The sequence below is a fragment of the Pseudorca crassidens genome, chromosome 6 (assembly GCF_039906515.1).
Source record: "Pseudorca crassidens isolate mPseCra1 chromosome 6, mPseCra1.hap1, whole genome shotgun sequence".
In the NCBI taxonomy this organism is placed as follows: domain Eukaryota; kingdom Metazoa; phylum Chordata; class Mammalia; order Artiodactyla; family Delphinidae; genus Pseudorca; species Pseudorca crassidens.
In genome coordinates, this window is record NC_090301.1 from 38,014,015 (window position 1) to 38,041,434 (window position 27,420).

The window sequence follows — 27,420 nt, forward strand, 5'->3', positions numbered from 1 at the left end:
AGATCTCTCTTTTTGTGGTACTTGAACAGTCTATTTAAAAACTACATTGATGAGTTATTTCTAATCTGTGCTTGCTTTTGAATTGTTTTCTCCTCTTGTATTCCTGGGTGTTGTAAAGACCTACACAACCATTCATGAGCTATTGGTCATCACAGAGAATCCACTTGGGTAACAGAAGTGAATGCAAATGGTGCAGAACATGTAGCTCGGCCACTCTGCCCGAAGGCTACTCTGGTCCTAGCCTGGTCCTAGATTCTGATTTCGATCCAGAAACTACCCCTAAGGCAGCCTATAAGATACAGGCTGGGCTCTGTGACTGACCTGCAAGTCTGACCCAGGGCTTCCAAAGTTCCCATTTAAGCTGGAGCCAATGGGGCCTCTCGAGAGTCCTGGGCAAAATTTGTTTACTTCCCAGTTCAGGAGAGACTTTTTTTCTTGTCGGTTTAGACTTCCTGCCCAGGCTTGGTCAGAATTGGACAGGTTTTGGGGCAATATTTACTACAACATTTGTCTCAGTTTATTTTCACAGATGTTTTAACATCACGAATATCAGTAATTACCATGTCCCTGCTTTTGTTTCTGTTCTGATGTCCTAAATTTGGAAACTGGTAACTGGACTGTGTCTTTAGGGTGAGGACTGGATGTTTTAAATTTTCCATTCGTAACATCTACCACAATGTCTGGGAGATAATACCTTCTCAATAAATGTCTGTGCCTAGAAAATATGGCTGAATAAATGGTTGTAAAACATATCCCAAAGTCACTGTACTTATTTTATCCTTCTCCAATTTTCTTTTTTTAACTTTTGTTTTCATCTCTCTTAGACCAAAGCCTTACATGGTTTCTAGCATCATTTGTACTGCTTCCTGTAACTCTTCCTTCATACCTCTTCCCCCAAATTTTGTTCAGTTAAAAAAAGAGAAGGTCTTGTTTTCTCCCTTGGGCTTTGTCCTTCATGTTTAAATGATTTTAGACATTACTCGTATCTCTGTCTGCTTCTTCTATAATATTATCTCAGGCTCTTGCTGGCTGTTATGCCTGCTAACCCTGGCTTATGGGAAATTAATTGTTTCTACGTGGGTCTGTGGTTTAGGCTGGTGAGCTCATCTTCAGCGGGGGTTTAATATGCGGGAATCCTGGATTGCTTGGGTTGAGGGCACATCTGTCCAGATAGATTTTGTTTCTTCTTCTTGGCACCCTAGGGGTATCCTTGGCTTAGAACCAATTTTTATGCCGATTTTTTAGCTTGAGAGTTTCTAGACTACAAAGGTATTGTGAATTCAAAACCCCAAACCACACGAGGGCAGACTCTGGGGACGTGGGTGCTCAGCGGGGACACTTTTGTTCTTCCACCAAGAATCTAGGCCAAGGCATCGCTTTGCCATCTGCCCATGGAGTGTCTGGCCTTTTCTCGAGCCCACCATTGCACTTCAAGGATCTTTCTTCAAGACCACTTCATGGGTCTTCCAGTTCCAGTTCTCTACCTCACCTCCCAGCCCTGAGCAAGTGTTCAGTCCCAGGCTCCTGGGGTATGACTTCTCCCTGCAGGGTAATAAGCTCATGTGCTTCCAGCTTTGGTTCTCACTTTACTCTTCATTTCTGGCCCCAGACTATTACTTTAACTTACTGTAAGCTCATTTAAGTGAATGTTTACTATATGTGTGTCACATTTTCCCCAGAATCTCTTAGGGATTATAATGGAAAGTTTTTTAGACTCTCAAGGCAACTTCTAAGATGATGTTCTTGCTTCCATTTTTATAAAGAAAACAGTTTTAGGTTGGTAGCCAACACACCTAATTCTTTGACATCAGTTTGCTGTGTTGGGCAAGTCATATAATCTAGGGGTCAGATTCCCTATCTTTTAAATAGTGGTAACAAGACTTAACAACACAGTTCTGAAAGGTGTGTCTCCTCTGATAGGGATATTATGAGATTTAAGTAATAGAAGACATGAAAAGACATTTTGAAAAAAAATTAAAAGCCCTGCATAAGTACCAGATAGGTTTTTTTTTTAAACATCTTTATTGGAGTATAATTGCTTTACAATGGTTCTGCTTTATAACAAAGTGAATCAGCTATGCATATACATGTATCCCCATATCCCCTCCCTCTTGTGTCTCCCTCCCACCCTCCCTATCCCACCCCTCTAGGTGGTCACAAAGCACCGAGCTGATCTCCCTGTGCTATGTGGCTGCTTCCCACTAGCTATCTATTTTACGTTTGGTAGTGTATATATGTCCATGCCACTCTCTCACTTCGTCCCAGCTTACCCTTCCCCCTCCCCGTGTCCTCAAGTCCATTCTCTACGTCTGCACCAGATAGGTTTTCTTTCTTCTTTTAGATGCCATAGGGGCATCATTGGCCTAGGACCTATTTTTACTAGTATTATTACTAGTATTCTGTTTTCCCCAGAGCCTTCCCCCTCCTTCTTCTACCATTGCATCTCCTACTCCATTTATCTAGCTTATGGCAAGTAGAGTGGCCCTATACTTAGGCAGAGGATGAACTGCAGTTGGTGAAACCTGGCTGGTTTCACCTTATTGGGTATGGTGGTGAATGTGGCTCTGTTATTCACCCCTCAACTCATGATCCTGTACATCACTCGGGTTCCTTGCTAGAGAGCAGGTGTTGGTCAGTAGTAGTAATGCATTGTTATTTTGGATAAGGTCTTAATAGCACATGAAATGATTTATATGATTCTGCTGCTTCAGCGAACCAAACAACTACTTCCTGAATACAGATCTTCTCTGCAGTTACCTGTCTATGGCTTGTCACTGAAGGAGAGTGTCAATTGGCATAGATGTTCAGGAAGCTACAGGAAACCTTTAAATGCATATTAACAGGAACACTGGGATTTACAATCAAGGAGTTTTTACAATATGATCTCATGTAACACACCCATTTTATAATATAAAAACTTCAGTTTGGACAAGTCGTGTCATAAAAGGGGCCGCAGAATGAGCAAAGCCAGTTGTATAATGATGGACCAACCAGATTTGGATATTGGTGTTTTCTTGGCTTTTATTTGAGGCCAAGTTCTCAAACAGAGCATTGACTTTGCTTCAGGTCAAATTAAAGTTATAATTTGCGTGGGGTTAGTCCTTGTTTAAATCACTTAGGTGAGGTTTAATTTTTGAACAAAACTCTGGAACCAGTTCAATTCACGAAAGAACATATAATTATATAACTTTTATCCTAAGACCCAAGAGATACTTTTCAGTTGATATAATGAGGATTCAAAGGGAATATGAAGCTAAAAAGGAAAGTGCTTGTAGAAATATCTAGAAATAGAAGACATTTGTGAAAGTCTGGTCTCAGTTATTTGTATAGTTCATTGCACAAATTAATACACTTGATTCTCAAAGAAGCAAACATGTTTTTAAATATTGAAACTTCATGTTCACAGAAAGGATGATATAGCAATAAGGGGGTTAACCATGGTTGTATATCTTACTGAATTTTCCAAGGCATACCATTATTTAATATGGAATAGTTAACATGACTGCCCTATTTCCTCTTATCTGTAGTGATTGCCTGCAGCATACCTAGACAACATAAATTCCCAGCCAACTCAAACCCCCTCTTTTGATCCACTGAAAAGTTAGTTAATCCATTCATAAAACCTATTTACCAGACCTCCTAACAAATAGACGGGTCTGAAGATCAGTTCTTGTCATGTTCCCTGCCTGCCATCTGTTTTAGATATTAGCGAGGCATGAAATGCCTACAAGCTATGGTCTGAAAGAGACTGAGAGCAGAGGGCCTGAACTGTCCGCAAACAGAATAACAGAATCCTTAGGCTACAAAGACTGTTAGGTATATTGTCTAATCAAGTGACGATAGGAATGATGATTCAAATCAGTAGTGAATCCACAAATCTCGAAACTAAAATGCATGCTAGTTTCAGGAGAAACCTCTAAGATAGCATATAGGCTTTGGTTACTGTTGTTATGGGACAGGTGATGGAAGTTTGTGGAAGAGACCACACACATAGACTAGTTCAGTTTGGTCAGTTTATGCTGAGCACCTACTGTGCTGCTACTGTGGGGAGAGAAGGGAGTAAGACCTGTTCTTTACTCTATGAGAGTTCTCAGTCTTAGAGGGAAGATGTAACCAAACCAAACTTGGGTCTGCTCGCCTACGTGCAGTAAAGACCATCTACTGATACTGGGCTGTAGTGAAGGAAGGTGCAGCGTTTATCACAAGACCAAGCAAGGGGTACTTGCCTTAGCAAGGGGTGGCTAATGCTGAAAATGCGTGCACTCCTCAGTGGCTTTCGGGGAAAGGTTTTTAAAGTCAGGGTGAGGGAGACGGTTTTGGGATGTGTGACCAGCTTGTGGACATTCTTCTGATTGGTTGGTGGTGAGGTAATCGGGAATCAACGTCATCAACCTTCTGGTTCCAACTTATCTGGGGTGTACGTGCTTGTGGTCAGCATGCAGTTAACTTCTTCCTCTTGGTGGGGGTTTCAGTATCTGCAAAACAACTCAAGGATGTGGCTCAGGATATTTTCTATAGCACTTGAGGAGGAACTAAAGGTCCTAGACTTTGTTTAATGGCTAAACTATTATTATTTTCTCTTACTTTTCTTTGTTTCTTTCTTTCTCACTTCTTTGATTAGATTCATTCTTTGGAACTCGGGGAAGGCCTAGGAGGCTAAAGTTTTTCTACAAACAAGAGGCAGGTAGAGGACAGGGATGTGGGTCCTGTCCCGGGAAGGCCCCATAGGGTCCTGCTGGGTTACAGTATCGCCCAACTATCTATGCTGTGACAATAATGGCTACTACGGAGCACTTGCTGGGCATGCGCCAAGGCTCATGCCTGCCTAGGACTTATTTACTTACGTTATCTTGAATGTTCTTATCAGTTCTCTAGGGAGAGACTATCATCTCCAGTTTACAAATGGGAAAGCAGTATTTCTTCCCCTGCCTGTTCGCATGCTGCCTCTCAGCACAATATGTTAAATGCCTTGCCGAGGACTGAGGCTGGAATCTGACAGGCGAAGGTCTAATCTTGACTCTGCTATATACCTATGGGGTCTTGAGGACATTTCTTAATTTATTTGAGCCATAGTTTCTCATCTATGAAACAGTAATATCTACCTCACCTCTCAGCTTCAAGGTCAACATCCTCTGAAAGGCCTTACTCAACCACTCTAAGGACTCTTTTTCCCATCTCTCCAGTCACTTGATCTCATTATCCTGTTTTTATTTTGTTATGGCCTTTATCACCATCTGAAAGGATCTCATGTGTCATTGGCTTACATGACTATTGTCGGCCTCCCCACATGATTGTGAGTTTCATGAAGCCAGGGACTGGGCCTGTCGTGGTCACCCTCCCTGTCCCCAGAATCTGGCTTCTGGCACCTAGTAGGCATTCAATAAGTACTACATGAATGGGCAGTGGTCTAGGCAACAGTTGACGGAAAATGTCCTTGTGAACAATTCCACTAGGTTCTCTTAGAAAGAAAATAAATCATTGAAAGCTTTGAACTATGCTGTTAAGGTAGGTAGAAAGATTTGAATTTTTTTTTTTTTTAACCATACTGAAGGTTTAAAAATAAGTTGAATTTCATCATCCAGTGCATGATGGTCCATCCTTGACCTGAACTGGGCTTCAATGAAAGGAGCAGGGAGGCAAATACGACACACAGACACAGAAATCGGGATCTTTCGTACACGTGACTGTGGGAGATGCTGAGAGAAATGTGTAACCAGAACTCACCTGAGTAGGTGTTTGGCCTTCACTCTCTGTCACAAGCATTAATCTCAGAGTGAGTGACATGTCGTACTATAACTACAAAAGATACCTCCGGCTGCCACTGACTTGTTTATCTTTGCCATTGTTTCAGGATTCTGAGAAGCGAACCCCGCTTCACGTGGCTGCGTTTCTGGGAGATGCAGAGATCATTGAACTCCTGATTCTGTCAGGTAAATATCAGCTGTACTTAAAAGTCAACTGCAGATAAAAATTTAAATGACCAATTTACTGGACTGACTACTACAATGAACCCAAACAAAATTTCTTTACTGTGCTCGTGGAAGTTTATTTGATCATGGGGTTTATCAGTAGACAAGGGACAATGCAAGACCTTCTTCTTATTGAAAAATGACTTCTCTAGTGACACTTTTATATTGCTTTGAGAGTCTGATTCCTGACTGTCTAACCAGGCCCAGTATTGTGAATGAATTCAGTACATTTGGATATCTTTTAATTTTTTTCATTGTAAAAAAACAAAGAACAAACAAGAAAGCTGTTTTCTTAAGGTCTACATGAACACATGTAAATGTGTATGTGTATTTACATATATTTAAATTGCATTACAAAACAATACTATGTTTTGCTTATGGATACATGACTGTAATGATATAATCAAATAATAAAAATATGGAAGGAAAGGAAACATATCCATTTCTGGATAGTGGTTACCTCTGAGGAGAACAACTGAGTGAGAGATGTCTTCAGGGGAGAGTATGAAAGAGACTATAACTCTGTAAAATTTTTTATTTTTTAAAAATTGGAGTAAATATGGCCAACACATGTTAAATCAGATTTGTGTGTGTACTGGTCTTTGTGATATTATTCTCTTTAGTTTTCGATGTATTTTAAATATTTCATCAGATTTTTAAAATGTCAGTGTTTTCATTTTTGGAAACCTCTATGCTTGGTACATCTCACCAAACAGGTTTCCAAAACCAGTATGTGCTTTCTCCCTTGAGTATTTGCTAGACAAATCCCCAGAATGAATCTGAGCACGTGCACGTGTCTCAGTGTGGATTGTATGCAGGCCAGCTGGCTTTCTTCCTCCTTCTTTTGGTTTGGGGAGATTCGGATCTGGAGGCAATGCCTCTTCCCACAGACCATGCAAAAGGCCTATAATAAGGTTTTACCTTTGTATGCAGTAGGGAAACTGTAGAATTCTAAAGTCATCTATGCAAAGGTAGGAACTGACATGGTAATTCGAGCAGATGTGGAGAACATTATGAAAAAGGAGCAAGCATTGTGCTGTGATACACGAAGAAGACTCACATTGCCCTTATTTTTGTTGTGTTTGTGTCCTTGAGGTGGGTTTTCCCAGGAAACAAATATTTTGTGCCTTACAATGTTTGTGCCCCCTGTTCTTGACAATCTCGTGGAACTTAAGTTAGATTCCACGTAGTACTTCTGGTGCTCTTGAGAACAGGCCTTCATTCTGATGATTCTAAAGATGTTTCAGGGCTGTGTTCCAAGCAGAACATGTGCTGCTTGAGGCTGGCACAGTCTATGGCTAACAGCCAGCGCACACCTGGCTGGTCGCCCCAACAGTAGAATTTGGCCCATGGAAAATTCTAGGCAGAATTGGTGAGGGTGAAAAATAAAGAGTTTTGTGGTATGACACCTAATGGTCCCGACCCGCTGTACTCACCATCTAAGTGTTGTATTAAGAGACAGATCTGGGTCTCAGAGGAATGTTTGATTCATGAATGTACAAATTCAAAACCTTGTTTTAGATCCCCAGCTTTGGTTTTTTGGTTTTTGGTTTTTGGGTTTCTCCACATTCGAAGGGGAAGGTTTTAATTCTTCAGCATGAAGGACCCATCTGTTTTTTTTTTCAGGCATCTGGGGCCTGGTGATCAAGAAACTTGATTTCACCTCCCCTTCACGTGGGCATGGAGTACACCAGCCTCTTTTAAACGGGGCTTATTCAGTAGAGCCGGGAGAAACTGTTCTGTATATCTAGATCTGTACACCTGTTCTCTTAGCCCAGTCATCTAGGAAGAATCACTGGCTATTAATGTCTCTAGTGTAATTTTGGGTGACACATGCTATGGAATTTTTCCTTCTTCCCTCATCAAATTAGGAAGACTAAGGGCATGGGAGAGCATTGGGAAAGTTCTTTAGAAATTTTATTCAGCTGTGGAAACTTAGGCAAATTCTTGGAATTCTCATGGTTTTAATTTCCCCAAAAGGTCCTTTATTCAATATATATATATTCCTAAAGAAATATCATTGCAAGAGCAATGATTTCATCTCTGAGCTTACATCTGGCAGCTGACCCTTTAGGGAATCCAACCAAACTGTTTTCCAATTTAATAATGAATGAGGTGCTAACAATTCCCACGTTGGACAAATCACTTGGTTTTGCCAGAATTGCCCATTACAGCTGTGTTCTGCATTGTTGTATTAACTTACAGAGCACAGTGTAACCCAAGCCCACTAAATTCCTACTGACATTATCTCCTGTTAGCCAGGCAGATGGAACCCTGAACGCCTCTGAGCAGACAGCGAGGAATTTCAGGCCTTGCAGATTTCCTCTTCTTCTAACTGTCAGTCCACATTCTGGCTTTGTTTTCCCCACCTGCTTCTAGCTTCTGTTTTGGAACTGGACGAGTCAGGATTAAGGCAAATACAAGGTCAAGAGCTTGCTAAATCGTTTGCCTGGAGATGGATGAATGAGATCAATGTGAACCAATCAGTGACCGAGAGTTAAGAGCCTAGGCTTGAGATATAGGAAACAGAGCGCACAGAGAAACAGCCACAGTAACGAGACCCTGTAGAGAAACTCTGGAGACACGCAAGGGTTAGAGAGTTCTGGGCTGAAGGAAGAAAACCAGAAGTACCCACCCTCTAAAATGGGAGTGTTTGTGAGGGTGTTTTTAATTTACTAATTAAAAATAGTAAATTTATTAGAACATAGGCCACCAAACAAGTGGTATTCCTGTAAAATTATTTCCTGTGATTGTTCAAAATGTGATTACTATTCCCAATGCAAATTGCCTCCAGAGCTGGTAGCAGGTCATTCTTTTGATTATCTCATGCATAACAAATATTCATCCTTTGAGGTTGGATTTGATTTTTTTTTTTTTTTTGGTCTAGAGCAAGAGGGGTGATTAAATGAGTCAATGCTGATTTTGGCCTCCAATGTAGTGCAATTATAAAGTAATGGGCCATTTGCTGATGGATATATAAACTGGTTCCAAAGGCAGCTCCAAGGGGAGTTTTTAAAATGCTTTGGATAATGCTACATACATGGAATTATCATACACTGTTCCAAGGTCATTGCTTTGAAGGACAGTGCTCCTGGGCTGTAATAAGATTTGGTCTGTTTGTTTAAAAAAAAAAATCATAAACAAGCTGATCTCACTGTATTATAATCATACTTCATATGATCTTTCTTTCATATTTCTTTTTCTTTTAAATTAATTTGTTTATTTTTTTGGCTGTGTTGGGTCTTCGTTGCTGTGCGTGGGCTTCCTCTAGTTGTGGTGAACGGGGCTACTCTTCTTTGTGGTGTGCGGGCTTCTCATTGTGGTGGCTTCTCTTTGTTGCAGAGCATGGGCTCCAGGTGCGTGGTCTTCGGTAGCTGTGGCACGCGAGCTCAGTAGTTGAGGCGCACAGGCTTAGTTGCTCCGCGGCATGTGGGATCTTCCTGGACCAGGGCTCAAACCCGTGTCCCCTGCATTGGCAGGTGGATTCTTAACCACTGCGCCACCAGGGAAGTCCCCATATTTATCTCTATAATTAAAAGCGAAACATTGGCTAAACCCTCCTTAAGAGTCAGTTGTTCTCTCTGGCCTGTAAGAGTTTTAGTCATTTGGTCTACCTTTTTTCTTTACTCAACTTCTTCCTAGATGACAGGGCTAAGAGAACAGAAATACTGCCTCTGGAAAAGATGCCCAGAGTTCTCTTTACTCCTGATATCTATGAAAATAAAATCAAGTGTTAATAGGGATAAGATTTAAAAAAAAAGGTACTTAATTTGTAATTAGAGTTTATGCCTGATAACTTTTAGTTGTGTCTTTGTTTCTGCAGAACCAGCATAGCCTAGTGCTTTAAAAAAAAAATGATAAGCTTTAAAATGTCCTTGGGGAAAAAGCATTTGCCTTTAAATCATGAGACATGCAGACTCTGTGTCCTTCAGTGCACAATGGTGCCCGACAGGCAGGTAAATAACATGAAGCTTCCTTTAGAAAAATCAGTTATAAATATTCAACTCAAAACCATCTGATGTCTCCCTCTGACACGTAAACAAGACTCTCAGACAGACGGAGGAAGAGGATGAGGAAGCCGGTCTCACGGGATGACACTGATGAAATACTGCGTCCCCATTCAGATAACTCTGCTTTTGTCCTCATAATTTTGTTGTTCTGGGAGAGGTTTCCTTGGCAGCTGCCTCTTCAGCCTTTTGGAGGAGGATTAGTAGAGGAATGGAGGACTTAAAGAGTGACTGAAAGAATCTACTTCCTAGATTTCTAATTATCTTTCAATTCCTCAAGTGACCCCAAAGCTGCACGAACACAGTGCTGGTGTTTGTTACACACGGGGCGTGTGTTGCTGTATGCTGCACAGCGAGCTCAGGGTCAAGGTGGAGGGATGAATCGGGAGATGGGGATTGACATATATACGCTAATATGTATAAAATAGATAAGTAATAAGAACCTGCTATATAAAAAATAAATAAAATAAAATAAAAAAAATAATAACAATACAATATGATTGTATACATATAAATTATAAGAAAAACATAGTAGAAAAATAGGAGAAATAGGCAAAGAATATAAATAAATGGTTCTCAGAGAATGAATTATAAATGACCAGTAAACAAACATATTAGAAGATGCCCAACCTCCCTGTTAAACAGGAAACACAAAAATGTGAGACCATTTTTCTCCAATCAGATTTGCACGATTTTATTTTATTTCTTTATTTTTGGCTGCATTGGGTCTTCATTGCTGTGTGCGGGCTTTCTCTAGTTGCAGTGAGTCGGGGCTACTCTTCTTTGTGGTGCGTGGGCTTCTCATTGCGGTGGCTTCTCTTGTTGCAGAGCACAAGAGCTCTAGGTGCGCAGGCTTCAGTAGTTGTGGCACTCAGCCTCTAGAGCGCAGGCTCAGTAGTTGTGATACACGGGCTTAGTTGCTCCACGGCATGTGGGATCCTCCACCAGGGCTCGAACCCGTGTCCCCTGCACTGGCAGGCGGATTCTTAACCACTGCGTCACCAGGGAAGTCCTGCAATATTTTAAATAACTGATAATATCAAGTGTTGATGAGAATGTGGGGAAATTAAGCAATCATACACTGTGATTGTGTACACCGATACACTTTGGAGGGTTCAGACTATGAAAACCAAAAGTGTGCATGACTGTTGACACAGAAAGTCCGTTTCTAATTATCTATCCTAGACAAATACTTGCACATTTGCGTAAGGAGTCATTTTCTGGATGTTCATAGCAGCGTTGTTTGACTAGTGAAATACTGGAAACAATTGAAATACCCATCAATAGAGAGGATGTCTAAAAAAAATGTATATTTATATGTTGGAATACATGTGGAAAATAAAGAGAATGGACTCATTCTCTAAGTTTCAACATAAACAGATATGAAAAATGTATTATTGAATGAAACAAGGAAATTCAGTGTTATTACAATATGGCACATTAATGTAAAAATATACTTATGAAATACTGCTATAAATTTTTTAAAATTGTGTAATATTTTAAAAAACAAGAAGACTATTGTATTGGCCACTCAGCTTAATTCTCTGATTTTCTATGGGTACACGTATTTGTATATGAAGACATGAAAGAAACCAGAAGCTCACCAACCAAACAGAGTAGTAGTTTTCTCCAGGGAGTGAAGAGAGTCCAGCATTGGGGATGATTCTCAAGGGGACTTTACCTAAATCTTTCTATCTTTTTTTTTTTTTTTTTTGCGGTACGCGGGCCTCTCACTGCTGTGCCCTCTCCCGTTGTGGAACACAGGCTCCGGACGCTCACAGGCTCAGCGGCCACGGCTCACGGGCCCAGCCGCTCCGCGGCATGTGGGATCTTCCCGGACCGGGGCACGAACCCGTGTCCCCTGCATCGGCAGGCGGACTCTCAACCACTGTGCCACCAGGGAAGCCCAACAATCTATCTTTGAAAAGAAGAATGCATTCATGTATTACTCATATGATCAAAACGTGAAGTAAAATAGGTCTGCTGCTATTCATGGTGATAGGCACATTTTCATAGCTCTGGTTCAAGCCAGTTCAGTTGAGGAGACATTGCTGGATCTCTATTTTAACCAGAAAGCATCCTTCACGTGGCAGCTGTTAACTAAGGTCTGAGCTCGACTCAGAACTGTGTCAATGGTAGATACCCCGGTCTCTATCCCTTAGTTCCTGACTCTACTTCGATAATAGTTAGCAAGCAAGTATACAGTGTTTACCATGTGCCAGGAAGTGATCTCAGGGCTTTTGTGATACATCCTTCTAGAATGTTTAATGTTTTTACAAAAATGGGTTCATTCATTCATAATGTTTTAGTACTTGCTTTTTGCGCACAACCATAGTTTGTGAGCATCTGTCCACATTATTAAGCATTCTTACAAAGCATCGCAGCTACATCATGTGGCTGTATGGTAATTCCAACCCTTTGTCTAATGCCAAAGTTGTTTCTAGTATTTTACTTTTATGACTAACCTTTCTTAAATCATCCTTAAAGATTAGTCTTAACATTTACCTAAAGTTATTTCCTTACAACAGAGCGTTCTAGTACACACATACAAAGACAAAAATAGGTTGTGTATATGAGAGAGAGAGGGAGGAGGGAGGAGAGAGGAGGGGGAGACAGAGGGAGGGAGGATAAAGAGAGGAGGATGGAAGGTAAGATTTTTGGGGTTTTTTGTTTAACATCTTTATTGGAGTATAATTGCTTTACAGTGTTGTGTTAGTTTCTGCTGTATAACAAAGTGAATCAGCTATATGCATACGTATATCCCCATATCGCCTCCCTCTTGCACCTCCCTCCCAACGTCCCTATCCCACCCCTCTAGATGGTCACAAAGCACCGAGCTGATCTCCCTGTGCCGTGCAGCTGGGAAGGTAAGATTTGAACCTGCAGTGGCAAAAGCAGGTAGACACAGGTCAGGCATGTACTACACACATGTCCTCTGCCCTTGTCAGTATGCTGGCGGTTTGGCTGGTGAGGGAGCTACTGAGATGAGATGCTTAGATTCAAAATGTGGTGATAAAATGACATGTGGAAAGACAGCAAAAGATGCGCTAAGATTCTAGAGCCCTCGCACCTTTGGGTAGGCACAAACTTTTTTTAAAAAATTTTTTTTTATACAGCAGGTTCTTATTAGATTATATCTATTTTATACATATTAGTCTATACATGTCAATCCCAATCTCCCAGTTCATCCCATCACCACCCCCGCCCCCACTTTCCCCCCTTGGTGTCCATACATTTGTTCTCTACATCTGTGTCTCTGTTTCTGCCTTGCAAACCAGTTCATCTGTACCATTTTTCTAGATTCCACATATATGTGTTAATATACAATATTTGTTTTTCTCTTTCTGAGTTACTTCACTCTGTATGACAGTCTCTAGGTCCATCTACATCTCTACAAATGACCCAGTTTTGTGCCTTTTTATGGCTGAGTAATATTCCATTGTATATATGTACCACAACTTCTTTATCCATTCATCTGTCGATAGGCACTTAGATTGCTTCCATGTCCTGGCTATTGTAAATAGTGCTGCAATGATCATTGGAGTGCATGTTTCTTTTTGAATTATGGTTTTCTCTGGGTATATGCCCAGTAGTGGGATTGCTGGGTCATATAGTAATTCTATTTTTAGTTTTTTAAGGAACCCCCATACTGTTCTCCATAGTGGCTGTATCAATTTACATTCCCACCAACAGTGCAAGAGGGTTCCCTCTTCTCCACACCCTCTCTAGCATTTGTTGTTTGTAGATTTTCTGATGATGCCCATTCTAATCGGTGTGAGGTGATACCTCATTGCAGTTTTGATTTGCATTTCTCTAATAATTAGTGATGGTGAGCAGCTTTTCATGTGCCTCTTGGCCATCTGTATGTCTTCTTTGGAGAAATGTCTATTTAGGTCTTCTGCCCATTTTTTTTTTTTTTTTTTTTGTGGTATGCGGGCCTCTCACTGTTGTGGCTTCTCCCGTTGCAGAGCACAGGCTCCAGACGTGCAGGCTCAGCGGCCATGGCTCACGGGCCTAGCCACTCCGCGGCATGTGGGACCTTCCCGTACCGGGGCGCGAACCCATGTCCCCTACATCAGCAGGCGGACTCTCAACCACTGCGCCACCAGGGAAGCCCTGTTGGAAGATTTTTAATCACAGTTTCAATTTCATTACTTGTGATTGGTCTGTTCATATTTTCTGTTCCTTCCTGGTTCAGTCTTGGAAGGTTATACCTTTCTAAGCATTTGTCCATTTCTTCCAGGTTTTCCATTTTATTGGCATAGAGTTGCTTGTAGTAGTCTGTCATGATGCTTTGTATTTCTGCAGTGTCCATTGTAACTTTTCTTTTTTCTTTTCTAATTTTATTGATTTGAGTCCTCTCCCTCTTTTTCTTGATGAGTCTGACTAAAGGTTTATCAATTTGGTTTGCCTTCTCAAAGAACCACCTTCTAGTTTTGTTGATCTTTTTATTGTTTTCTTTGTTTCTATTTTATTTATTTCTGCTCTAATCTTTATGATTTCTTTCCTTCTACTAACTTTGGGTTTTGTTTGTTCTTCTTTCTCTAGTTCCTTTAGGTGTAAGGTTAGATTGTCTATTTGAAGTGTTTCTTGTTTCTTGAGGTAGGATTATATTGCTCTAAACTTCCCGCTTAGAACTGCTTTTGCTGCATACCTTAGGTTTTGGATTATTGTGTTTTCGTTGTCATTTGTCTCTAGGTATTTTTTGATTTCCTCTTTGATTTCTTCAGTGATCTTTTGGTTATTTAGTAACGTATTGTTTAACCTCCATGTGTTTGTGTTTTTTATGTTTTTTTCCCTGTAATTTATTTCTAATCTCATAGCGTTGTGGTCAGAAAAGATGCTTGATATGATTTCAATTTTCTTAAATTTATCAAGGCTTGATTTGTGACCCAAGATGTGATCTGTCCCGGAGTATGTTCCATGTGAACTTGAGAAGAAAGTGTAATGTGCGGTTTCTGCATGGACTGTCCTAAAAATATCAATTAAATCTGTCTGGTCTGTTGTGTCACTTAAAGCTTGTGTTTCCTTATTAATTTTCTGTCTGGATGATCTGTGCATTGGTGTAAGTGAGGTGTTAAAGTCCCCCATTATTATTGTGTTACTGTCGACTTCCTCTTTTATAGCTGTTATGTATTTGCCTTATGTATTGAGGTGCTCCTATGTTGGGTGTATATATATTTATAATCGTTACATCTTCTTCTTGGGTTGGTCCCTTGATCATTATGTAGTGTCCTTCCTTGTCCCTTAGAAAATTCTTATTTTAAAGTCTATTTTATCTGATATGAGTATTGCTACTCCAGCTTTCTTTTGACTTCCACTTGCATGAAATATCTTTTTCTATCCCGTCACTTTCAGTCTGTATGTGTCCCTAGGTCTGAAGTGGGTCCCTTGTATACAGCATATAGATGGGTCTTGTTTTTGTATCCATCCAATGAGCCTGTGTCTTTTGGTTGGAGCATTTAATCCATTCACATTTAAGGTAATTATCGATATGTATGTTCCTATGACCATTTTCTTAATTGTTTTGGGTTTGTTTTTATAGGTTCTTTTCTTCTCTTGTGTTTCCCACTTACAGAAGTTCCTTTAGCATTTGTTGTAGCACTGGTGCTGAATTCTCTTAGCTTTTGGTTGTCTGTAAAGCTTTTGATTTCTCCCTCGAATCTGAATGAGATCCTTGCTGTGTAGAGTAATCTTGGTTGTAGTTTTTTCCCTTTCATCACTTTAAATATATCGTGCCACTCCTTTCTGGCTTGTAGAGTTTCTGCTGAGAAATCAGCTGTTAACCTTATGGGAGTTCCCTTTTATGTTATTTGTCGTTTTTCCCTTGTTGCTTTTAATACTTTTTCTTTGTCTTTAAATTTTGTCAGTTTGATCACTGTGTGTCTTGGCATGTTTCTCCTTGGGTTTATCCTCCTTGGGACTCTCTGCACTTCATGGACTTGGGTGGCTATTTCCTTTCCCGTGTGAGGGAAGTTTTCAACTATAATCCCTTCAAATATTTTCTCGGGTCCTTTCCCTCTCTCTCTCTTCTCCTGCTGGGACCCCTATAATGCAGATGTTGGTGCATTTAATGTTGTCCCAGAGGTCTCTTAGGCTGTCTTCATTTCTTTTTTCTTTATTCTGTTCTGCGGCAGTGAATTCCACCATTCTGTCTTCCAGGTCACTTATCCGTTCTTCTGCCTCAGTTATTCTGCTATTGATTCCTTCTAGTGTATTTTTCATTTCAGTTATTGTATTGTTCATCTCTGTTTGTTTGTTCTTTAATTCTTCTAGGTGTTTGTTCTTTAATCTTTTAGGTCTTTGTTAAACATTTCTTGCATCTTTTCAATTTTTGCCTCCATTCTTTTTCCAAGGTCCTGGATCATCTTCACTGTCATTATTCCGAATTCTTTTTCTGGAAGGTTGCCTCTCTCCACTTCATTTAGTTGTTTTTCTGGGGTTTTATCTTGTTCCTTCATCTGGTACATAGTCCTCTGCCTCTTCATTTTGTCTCTCTTTCTGTGAATGTGATTTTCGTTCCACAGGCTGCAGAATTGTAGTTCTTCTTGCTTCTGCTGTCTGCCCTCTAGTGGATGAGGCTATCTAAGAGACTTTTGCAAGCTTCCTGATGGGAGGGACTGGTGGTTGGTAGAGCTGGGTGTTGCTCTGGTGGGCAGAGCTCAGTAAAACTTTAATCCACTTGTCTGCTGATGGGTGGGGCTGAGTTCCCTCCCTGTTGGTTGTTCGGCCTGAGGCAACCCAGCACTGGAGGCCACAGGCTCTTTGGTGGGGCTAATGGCAGACTCCGGGAGGGCTCACACCAAGGAGTGCTTCCCAGAACTTGTGCAGTTGGTGTCCTTGTCCCTGCAGTGAGCCACAGCCGCCCGCTCCCTCTGTAGGAGACCCTCCAACACTAGCAGGTAGGTCTGATTCAGTCTCCTATGGGGTCACTGCTCCTTCCCCTGGGTCCCGATGCTTTGTGTGTGCCCTTCACAAGTAGAGTCTCTGTTTCCTCCAGTCCTGTCGAAGTCTTGCAGTCAAATCCTGCTAGCCTTCAAAGTCTGATTCTCTGGGAATTCCTCCTCCTGTTGCCGGATCGCCAGGTTGGGAAGCCTGACGTGGGGTTCAGAACCCTCACTGTAGTGGGTGGACTTCTGTGGTATAATTGTTCTCCAGTTTATGAGTCACCCACCCAGCAGTTATGGGATTTGATTTTATTGTGATTGCACCTTTCCTGTTGTGTTATTGCGGCTTCTCCTTTGTCTTTGGATGTGGGGTATCTTTTTTGGTGAGTTCCAGTGTCTTCTGTCTATGATTGTTCAGCAGTTAGTTGTGATTCCAGTGCTCTCACAAGAGGGAGTGAGTGCACGTCCTTCTACTCCGCCATCTTCATCCCAAGAGGCACAAATTTCTGAGGTCCTGCCTTTCCTGCATGTGCTGACTTGCCTCTGTTCAACAGCTGGGGAGATCAGCGATAGTGATTGTGGGGAGAGGACAGCATGAGAAAAAAATGACAATAAGACAGCAAATAACACGTTGTTAACTTGAAATTTTCTTATCAAAATGGACTGTACAAATGAGGTCATCTGCAAATCCAACAGCAGCTCTTACTCGTCTTTCCTTACTCACCTTGGGTGAGCCTTAGGAAAGTCCTGGAAGAGACTATGAATGGGCCATTTTGTATGAAAGTGTCATTTTTCTAACAAGAAGGGCGACTAACCAAGAAAACAGTAGTGTAAGAAAAAGCAACTTAATCCCCCCTGAACCATTTTCATTAAGAGACATAAAACTTTAAGCGTACTAGCTTTCTTAAAAGTATTTTAGGGCTTCCCTGGTGGCACAGTGGTTGAGAATCTGCCTGCTAATGCAGAGGACATGGGTTCGAGCCCTGGTTTGGGAAGATCCCACATGCCGCGGAGCAACTAGGCCCGTGAGCCATGGCCGCTGAGCCTGTGCGTCCGGAGCTTGTGCTCCGCAACAAGAGAGGCCACGATAGTGAGAGGCCCGCGCACCACGATAAAGAGTGGCCCCCGCTTGCCACAACTAGAGAAAGCCCTCACACTGAAACGAAGACCCAACACAGCAAAAATAAATAAATAAATTACTAAAACTCCTACCCCCAACATCTAAAAAAAAAGTATTTTATTAGAAAATATTTCAAATGTATAGAAAAGTATGGAGAATAAGGTAATTAATACCCATGTATATAAGCTTTAAGAAATCTTAAGACTTTTCTATACTTGCATTATATCTTTTTGAAAAGGAAGTAAAGCATTGAAGACACAGTTGAAGCCCATTGTATCCTTTCCTTATCCTTTCACACCCTCCCTCCCTAGAGTCAACCACTAGCCAGAATTGGTAGTTGTTTTCTTTAGCCATATTTATTACTTTTTTTTCAATCTGTGCATCTGTAAACAACATATTGCTTTGTTTTTGTAAATTTAAAAACTTTATGTAACTGGTATTAAGCCGTTGGTATTAATCTGCAACTTCATTTGTTCATTCAATGTTGTGTTTTTGAAGTGCATATGTTTATATATGTAACTTCAGTCTGTTCCTTTCCATGACAGTGTAGCATTCCATTGTACAAATATACCACAGTGTATTTTTCCATTTTCCTCTTGATCACCATTTGGGATCCCAATATCTTGCTGTTACAAACATGCTTCAGTGAATATTCTTGTACATGTATGAGAGTTTCTCTAGGGTATATGATTGGGTGGAATTGCTGGGTGCTAGGGCACACACATCATCAGTTTTATTAGGTAGCACCACCCTGTTTCCAAAGGGGGTTGTACCAATTCACACTCTCACCATCTGTATCTGTGTTTCCCTGTTGCTCCATATCCTTGCTAACTCTTGGCATTTCACACTTCAAAATTTTCCCCAGTTTGATGTGTGCAATATGCTTTGTTAATGTTGCTTTCATTGGCTTCTCCTGATGAATTTTGAGAAGTATCTTTTCACATGTGTCTTACCATTTGGGTTTCTTCTTCTTGCATTAGCTTTTTAAGTTTATACACAATATTTACTCTGTGAAAGACCATGAATAACAAAATATATATTTCTGTTCCATATTATTATAACCGGTGTTTGGAACTAGAAGGAAAAATATGAGAAAGGAGGAATGAAATCACGGGGGAATATATACATATGTATGAAAAATATATACATGAAAGTGGAGAAAGAGGGAGAGAAGAGTGACTCTAAGGACCGGAGAGAAAGATGGGGAAAATGGAAGGGAAATGCAATCAGTGTTAGTTGAATGCTGTGTGAATGTTGCTAGTTTTGAAGTGAGGCACACTGCCCTAGAGCTTGGCTTTGAAGTCAGACTACCTGGGTTCAAATCTACCATTTCCTAGCTGGGGACCTGGAGCATGTTATTTCTCATGGCCTTGGTTCCCTCATCTATAAAACTGGCATAATAAGAGTATCTCCCTATTAAATGGATTACACGTACGTTAGTATAGAGAGTCAGCGTTCAGATCACGTTAGCCATTCTTAACACGGCTCTTAGCAGTTTCACAGCTCTAATGGTAGAATCATAGCTCCTTAGAACTGAAGAGAGCTACTCAAGCCAAGCCTGGGCTCTGCCACCTAGCATTTAGAGCTGCGCTGTTCAGTATGGTAGCCACACTCCAGCTGTGGCTGTTGAACACTTGAAGTGTGGCCTGATTGAATGGAGATGTGTTGTGAGTGTGAAATACACATGGGATTTTGAAGCTTTAGCATAAAAAAAAGAATGCAAATTATCTCAATAATTAAAAAATTCAATTACACGATAATATTTTGGATATATTGAGTTAAGTAAGTAAAATATATTACTGAAGTTAGTTTACTTGTTTTTTATACCATTTTTAGTGTGGTTACTAGAAAATTTTCAGTTACTTGGTTCACATTATATTTCCATTGGGCAGCACTGATTTAGAGGCTCTGAGGCAGAACTGATATGCTACCCATAGTGGGTATCAATCTGTCCCATGTAGCATTCCTTCCTACAAACGTACTAAAGTGTTGATAAGAACATCATGCAGACAGCCAGGTGAAAATTCAAACCCAGAAACAGAGGGAACTTATGGCCAGATGTTCTTCATCTCAGGTGACTGATTTGACGTCGTGACACGGAAGTCCCTTAAATGTGGACAGGGAATCTGAAGGGACACCCTGATACAGCCATCTCTACTGGTAGGGAATGAGGCTTGAATCCAGGTCTTCGTGAAATCTGGGTGATGTTTGTGATGTGTCAAAGAAACAGCCTAGGATTAAGTAACAAATATGCGTTTGAGTTATGAGAGAGAATAAAAGGTCCGTCTTCTGATATGCAGGTATAAGCACAATATGGTAAAATAGACATATTTATGACCCGGGTAAAGGCCTGACAAAAAGATGGGTAATTTTAGAAGGGTTGAATAGCTGAATGTTGGAAGAAGAAATACTAGGACCTGAGGGATAAATACTGTTTGTTTCTAAACCAGAAAGGTAGGCTTTGTAACAATCATCTGGTGCTCCCTTGGAACTAAGACTTAGGAGAGGAAAGCTAAAATTTGTTTTTTGGTAGGGAAAATTTTGTTTTAAAATTCACAATATTTTCTGCTCTCAATTACATCTGGGTTTCCTCCTCCTTGGCGTTCTCTAGCATCTGAGTCTCTCTTAATCTTCAAAAGATACCTGTTTGTGCAATCTCTAGGTGATGGTTCTTTGCATTCTTTTTTTTTTTTTTTTTTTTTTTGTGGTACGCGGGCCTCTCACTGTTGTGGCCTCTCCCGTTGCGGAGCACAAACTCCGGACGCGCAGGCCCAGCGGCCGTGGCTCACGGGCCGAGCCGCTCCGCAGCATGTGGGATCTTCCCGGACCAGGGCACGAACCCATGTCCCCTGCATCGGCAGGCGGGCTCTCAACCACTGCGCCACCAGGGAAGCCCTGCATTCTTAAATCTATATGTTTGACTTCCCCCTACTTTCCTGGGCAAAGACTATGCCTCTCACTTCCTTGAAGACCTGAGTCATAGATTTAGAAGTAAATATGACATTAGAGGGGATTTGGAAATAAGAACTGCTAATATTTTTCTAGTGCTTTGCAATTTACAAAGCACCTTCAAATTCACTTGATTCTCCCAATCACCTCATAAGGTGGGTAGAGAAGTATTATTATGTTGTTGTTGTTAGCCTCATTTTACAGAGTAGTGGCTTTTGGTAGCTGGGCCAGTAGGTGCTGAAATCAGAATCAAATCTGGGTCTTCTGACCATGAATCCCACTGTCCTTCCCAGACCTCATTCATTTCACTCCAGAGCATTTAGCCCAGGACATCCTGCTACTGGGGAGTGAGATGTCTGCTGCCTTGGCGTCTTAGCACCACCAAACTGATTTTGTTTGGTTCTTACTGATGTAAGGGGCTTGAACCTTTTCAGGTAAGCTGCCTGGATGAAGTTAGTAGAATTAGGATTCAACTAATTTTAAGTTTGATAAACTAAGCAACAATTTACCGGTGGCTCTCAATCTTAATAGCCTATTACAATAACCGTGGGTCCTGGGGAGTTTTTTAAAAATACCTGTGCCTGGTCCCACCTCCAACTAATGAAATCAGAATGAGGGGAGAAGAGACATTCTCTCTCTCTTTGTTTTAGGGATTATTATGTTCTTGTTTTCTATCACTAGTATGGTTGATGGTATTTCTTCTTCAGTTAAAGAGAAAAAACAGTGTAAGTTCTATGATTAAATTAAATTTCTAGTACACATTTATCCATGAAAGTCTCCTGCTGCCTTTTTGTCTTTTCTGAACACGGTTCCTGTTTTTTAGCTGTCAGCTGGCCTTGGCCTCACAGAGATTGGTCAGCCTCTGCTTACACTTGACTCACTTTCTCGGCCCTTGTCTCAGAGCCACCTCCTTTGCACTTCCCCTCCTCTGCCTTACTTTCTAGTTTCTTTGAGCTTCCTTCCTTGTTGTCCTAAGGCTGAAACAGGCTCCTCTCATTACATCTGCAAAGATATCATAGATATTTTCTCCTCCTCTCCTTTTGCAGTCCTTTTATAAAACTTTCCATCTCTGACCAGAAGACTGATCAAAATCCAGATTCCAAAAAAAGGAAGCTCATATTGGGTGTTGTAGTGGTTCAGTTGTAGCTTGGTGGACGTGTACGCATGGAGAACTGTGCAGGTGTCATGGGCGGAGGGCATACTCTACTTTCCGGGAATGTGTTCCTGTGGAGCTTCTGCTCCGTGATTGTGATGTGGCTCCCGGGGAGCTGAGCACGGGCACCTCCCTGAGTATGACCGGGCTCTGGCTCTTGTGTCAGCCTGTATGCCCACCCCATAGTATGAGCGAGCCGTGAGCAGCCTACATAGGCTTCATGTTGTGTCTGTCCAAAAGCTCCATGGAACCTGGCTTCTTCCTACCAAAGTATTTTGCTAGTTCCAGAGAAATAATTGGGATTCTTGGATAAAACGGATTTCTGCTAATCCCTTTAGCCCAGATCAAATCTCATCGGAACTCAACTTCACTGGCCTCTAATATACACTTGTTGGAAGGCTGCTCATCGCTAACAGTTTTCCAAGAAGGATGTTGTGTGCCCTGTGAGATAAATACGCTTAATGACTAAAAATAAAATAATGTATATGATTCTATATTTTATATTCAGGAATATAACATTCAGGAACACGAACACACACACACACACACACACACGCATACACACCCCTGAAAAGTTCTTCATTCTTCAGAACCTACATTTCTATAGTTCTGGAGAATCTCAGCTTTCTTACAACTGTATCTCCTACCCAGTGAGACACTGTTATTTCTCATCTGGTCTTGGCCTGATTCTTGTGACATCCTCAGCTCCTGACCTTGCTCCTTCTACTGCATTCAATGTCTTCTCCTTGTTTGGTGGCTAGAAAGCACATGACTAACAGAAAGGAAAAAACAAAACAAAATGTGTTGGTTGTACCCGGCAAACGAGAGCACAAGATATAGCATCAGACTTCACATCAGCAGAATTGCATTATGCTTCTAACCTGTGCTGTTTGGTTCCAGGAGCTCGTGTGAATGCCAAGGACAACATGTGGCTGACCCCGCTGCACCGGGCTGTTGCCTCCAGAAGTGAAGTGAGTGATTATCTTATTTAATCTAGCAACTCCAGTTCCTAGAAAGAGAAAAATGCTTTCTGCTGAATTAGGGATCCTCACTGGTGAGCAAGAGGCTTTTACTTCTAATGCAAGAGGGTTACCAAATTGAACAGCTGTTTGTTTAAGCACCTCCTGTGTGCCAGGCATGGTGCTAGGGGCTGACTGGGGTGGTCCAAGATGGACGGTGTGATCCTTGACTTCAGTGAGTTCTCAGTCTGAAGGGGGTGCAAACAGGTAAGCAGATCTGTACAGTATCATAACTGAATTGGAGGAGGAAGCAAATAACTGTCTTCTTGAATAGATGAAGTCTTCCAAGAAGACATATCAATTGAGCTAGTCCTTAGAGGATGATAGGGACTTACCAGGCCAGGAAAAGGAGAGAGGGCTGAGGCAGGAGGAGAAACATGCTGTAGGACAAGGGTCATGGAAGTGATTGAATGGTGGGTTCAGTTGGATGTAGCTGGAACACAGGGTGTAGTAGAAGATAAGTCTGATAGTAGAGGCTGGGTCCAACAGCAGAGGGCTGGGTGTCCTCTGAGCAGCGGGGAGTGTTGACAGCAGAGATAAGTTGTGAACCTGACAGGATTTGGAACTTGTGAGGGTGAGATGGAAAAGAAGCCATTGGGTGAATGGTAACACCATTACCATTGGTAACCCAATGGAAGGCAGAGGCAAAGGAGCAAGGGTTGGGGAAGTTAATCATTTCTGTTTGAACATGCTGAGTTTGGCAAACATGTCACTGGAATGTAAGCACCATGATGGCAGGGATTTTGTTTTGTTTCCTGATGTAACCCAAGCCTGGTACATTGTAGGTGTTCAAGAAAGAATTTATTTTGAATGCTGGAAATTTGGGTGAGGATGGCAAATATGTCTTTTAATTGGAACATTTTGTCCATTTACATTTAAAGTAATTATTGATAGGTATGTACTTAATGCCATTTCATTAATTGTTTTCTGGTTGTTTTTGTAGTTCTTTTTTGTTTTTTTTCTTCTTTTGCTGTCTTTCATTGTGATTTGATGACTTTGTTGAGTGTTATGTTTAGATTCTTTTCTATTTTTCTACGTGTATCTGTTGTAGGTTTTTGGCTTGTGGTTACCATATATGTATATGTTGATGATCTCTTAATTTCAAACATATTCTAACAACTCGGAATTTTTACTCCCCCTGCTATATTTAATGTTTTTGATATCATATTTTACATCTTTTTGTTTTGTGTATCCCTTAACTACTTATTGTGGATATAGATGATTTTGCTACTTTTGTCTTTTAGCCTTTCTACTAGCTTTATAAGTGGTTGATCTACTACCTTTAGTTTATGTTTGCCTTTACCAATGAGATTTTTCCTTTCATAATTTTCATATTTCTACTTGTGGCCTTTTCTTTTCCACTAAGAGAAGTCCTGTGAACATTTCTTGTAAAGCTAGATTAGTGGTGCTGAATTCTTTTAGCTTTTGCTTCTCTGTAAAACTCTTTGTCTGTCCTTCAAATCTGAATGATAACCTTGCCAGGTAGAGTATTCTCAGTTGTACATTTTTTCCTTTCATTGCTTTGAATATAAAGTGCTACTCCCTTCTGGCCTGCCAAGTTTCTGCTGAAAGTCAGCTGATTATCATATCCCTTGTACATAACTAGCTGCTTTTCTCTTGCTGCTTTTATTTTTTATTATTATTTAAAATTTTTTAATATATTTTTAGAAATTTATTTTATTGAAGTATAGTTGATTTACAATGTTATGCTACTTTTTGCTGTATAGCAAAGTGATTCAGTTATACATATATGTATATATATATACGTTCTTTTTCATATTCTTTTCCATTATGGTTTATCACAGGATATTGAATATAGTTCCCTGTGCTATACAGTAGGACCTTGTTGTTTATCCATTCTCTATATAATAGTTTGCATTTGCTAATCCCAAATTCCCAATCCATCCCTCCCCACCCACTTCCCCCCCCTCCCCCAGCAAGCTATTGCTGTTTTTTTTTTTTTGTTTTTTTTTTTTGCGGTACGCAGGCCTCTCACTGTTGTGGCCTCTCCTGTTGCGGAGCACAGGCTCCGGACGCGCAGGCTCAGCGGCCATGGCTCACAGGCCCAGCCACTCCGCGGCATGTGGGATCTTCCCAGATCGGGGCACGAACCCGTGTCCCCTGCATCGGCAGGCGGACTCTCAACCACTGTGCCACCAGGGAAGCCCGCTATTGCTGTTTTTAAGATTCTCTTTTTTTCTTTAATTTTTGTCATTTTAATTACATTGTGTCTTGGTGTGGACCTCTTTGGGTTTGCTTTGTTTGGGATTCTCTGGGATTCCTGGACCTGCATATCTGTTTCCTTCCCCAGGTTAAGGGAGTTTTTAGCTGTTACTTCTCTGCCCCTTTCTCTTTCTCTTCTCCTTCTGGGACTCCTATATTGGAAATGTTAGTACACTTGCTGTTATCCCAGAGGTCTCTTAAACTATCCTCATTTTTTAAAATTCTTTTTTTCTCTTTTCTGTTCAGCTTGGGTGATTTCCACTACTCTGTCTTCCAGATTCCTCTGTGTCATCTAACCTACTGTTGATTCCTTCTAGTATATTTTTCATTTCAGTTATTGTATTCTTCAGCTTTGTTTGGTTCTTCTTTATATCTTCTAACTCTTTGTTAAAATGCTCGCTGTGTCCATCCATCCTTCTCCTGAGTTCATTGGGCATCTTTATGATCATTACCTTGACCTATTTATTGGATTGATTGCTTATCTCTACTTCATTTAGTTCTCTTTCTGAGGTTTTGTCTTGTTTCTTCATTTGGAACATACTCCTCTATCTCCTCATTTTGCCTAATTCTCTGTGTTTATTTCTATGTGGTAGGTAGGTCAGTTACATTTCCTGATCTTAGAGAAGTGGCCTTATGTAGGAGATGCCCTATGGGGTCCAACAGCATGCTTCCCTCTGGTCACCAGAGCTATATGCTCTAGGGGTGCCCCCATCTGGGCTGTGGGCCCCCCTCTGTTGGAGCGGGTCCAATTATTGTGGGTTTGCTGGGAGGCGGGGCTGGCTCCCACTCGGTAGGCTGTGAGGTTCTGCCTCATGGAGTAGCTATGGGCCCACTGGAGGATGGGTAGTTTCCCCAAGCAGTTAGCTGTGCAGCCTTGGGGGTGTCGGGCTGGTGCTGATGGGCAGGTAAGTCCCCCAGCACTAATAGGCTATCAGGAGGATTCCAAAATGGCACTTGGCCAGTGCTGACATCATTGTAGAATGAACTCCCCCAAATGGCTGCCACCAGTGTCTTTATCCTCAGATGGAGTCCCGGTTGCCTTCTGCCTCTCTGAGAGGCTCTCCAAGAATAGCAAGTAGGTCTGACCCAGGCTCCTTTTGAACTACTGCCTCTGCACTGGGACTTGGAGTATGTGAGATTTTCTACATGCCCTTTAGGAGCAGTCTGGTTCCTAAGCTCTCTGGCTCTCCTGAACACAAGCCCCACTGGTTTCCAAAGCAGAACTTCTGGGAGCCCATCTTCCTGATGCAGGATCCTGGGCTGGGGAGCCCAATGTGTGGCTTGGACCCCTTGCTCCTTGGGGAAGACCTCTGCCATTGTGATATTCTTCCCACTTCCGGTTTGCTGACCCAGGTGTATGGGTCCTGAGTATACTGCATCTTAGCCCCTCCCATCCATCTCATTGTAGTTCCTTCTTTATATCTAGTTGTGGGAAATCTTTTCTGCTGTCTTCAGATCATTCTCATAAATAGTTGCTCCTTCTTTATATCTAGTTGTGGGAAATCTTTTCTGCTGTCTTCAGGTCATTCTCATAGATAGTTGCTCTGTAAGTAGTTGCAATTTTGTTGTGCCTTTGGGAGAAGGTGAGTTCAGGGTCTTCCCACTCTGCCATCTTGGCTACATCCCATCCTTCCTTTTGTGAATTCTATCCTATAGCCATTACTTTATGCCTCCCCTAAAAAATAGCTGGGGAAAGGGAAGCTTGCTTGAGAGGGGAAGAACAGAGAAGGTTTGGGCTGGTCTTTTGGAGTTTTGCTACTAACACTTGCCAAAGAAGATACGTGTGTTCAGTAAGAGAGCTGGCACATCTGTCTATTGCTTAGACGGGGCAAACAGTGATATTCCTTACACAAATATGTTTTAAAAGCCATTTCTTCATTGAAAGGCTTATAAACTCTATGTTGTCTTCAAAACCCCTGTGCTTCTAAAATGTGGGTAATTGATCTCTCTCAGGGCTTCAATGTTCCGGGTTCAATCAGGGAAGCAGAACCACAATGAGAAATATAGATAAGACATTTACTATAGGAACTAGAGCTTACACAATTGTGTGAGCTGCTGAAGAAGTTTATGTAAGGCTATCCCCTTGGTTTCTG

At 41.3% G+C, this 27,420-nt stretch overlaps 1 protein-coding gene across 8 annotated transcripts in view; it reads left to right on the top strand.

Annotated features, from left to right (window-relative positions):
* The window catches only part of ANKRD44 (ankyrin repeat domain 44), a 320,050-nt gene that overhangs the window by 154,764 nt on the left and 137,866 nt on the right, over nt 1–27,420 (top strand). For all 8 annotated transcript variants that reach the window (XM_067741110.1, XM_067741112.1, XM_067741115.1 and 5 more), the window contains exons 3-4: nt 5,852–5,930; nt 22,986–23,056. In XM_067741110.1, coding sequence (XP_067597211.1) covers nt 5,852–5,930; nt 22,986–23,056 — 150 coding nt within the window. The remainder of the gene's footprint in view (nt 1–5,851; nt 5,931–22,985; nt 23,057–27,420) is intronic.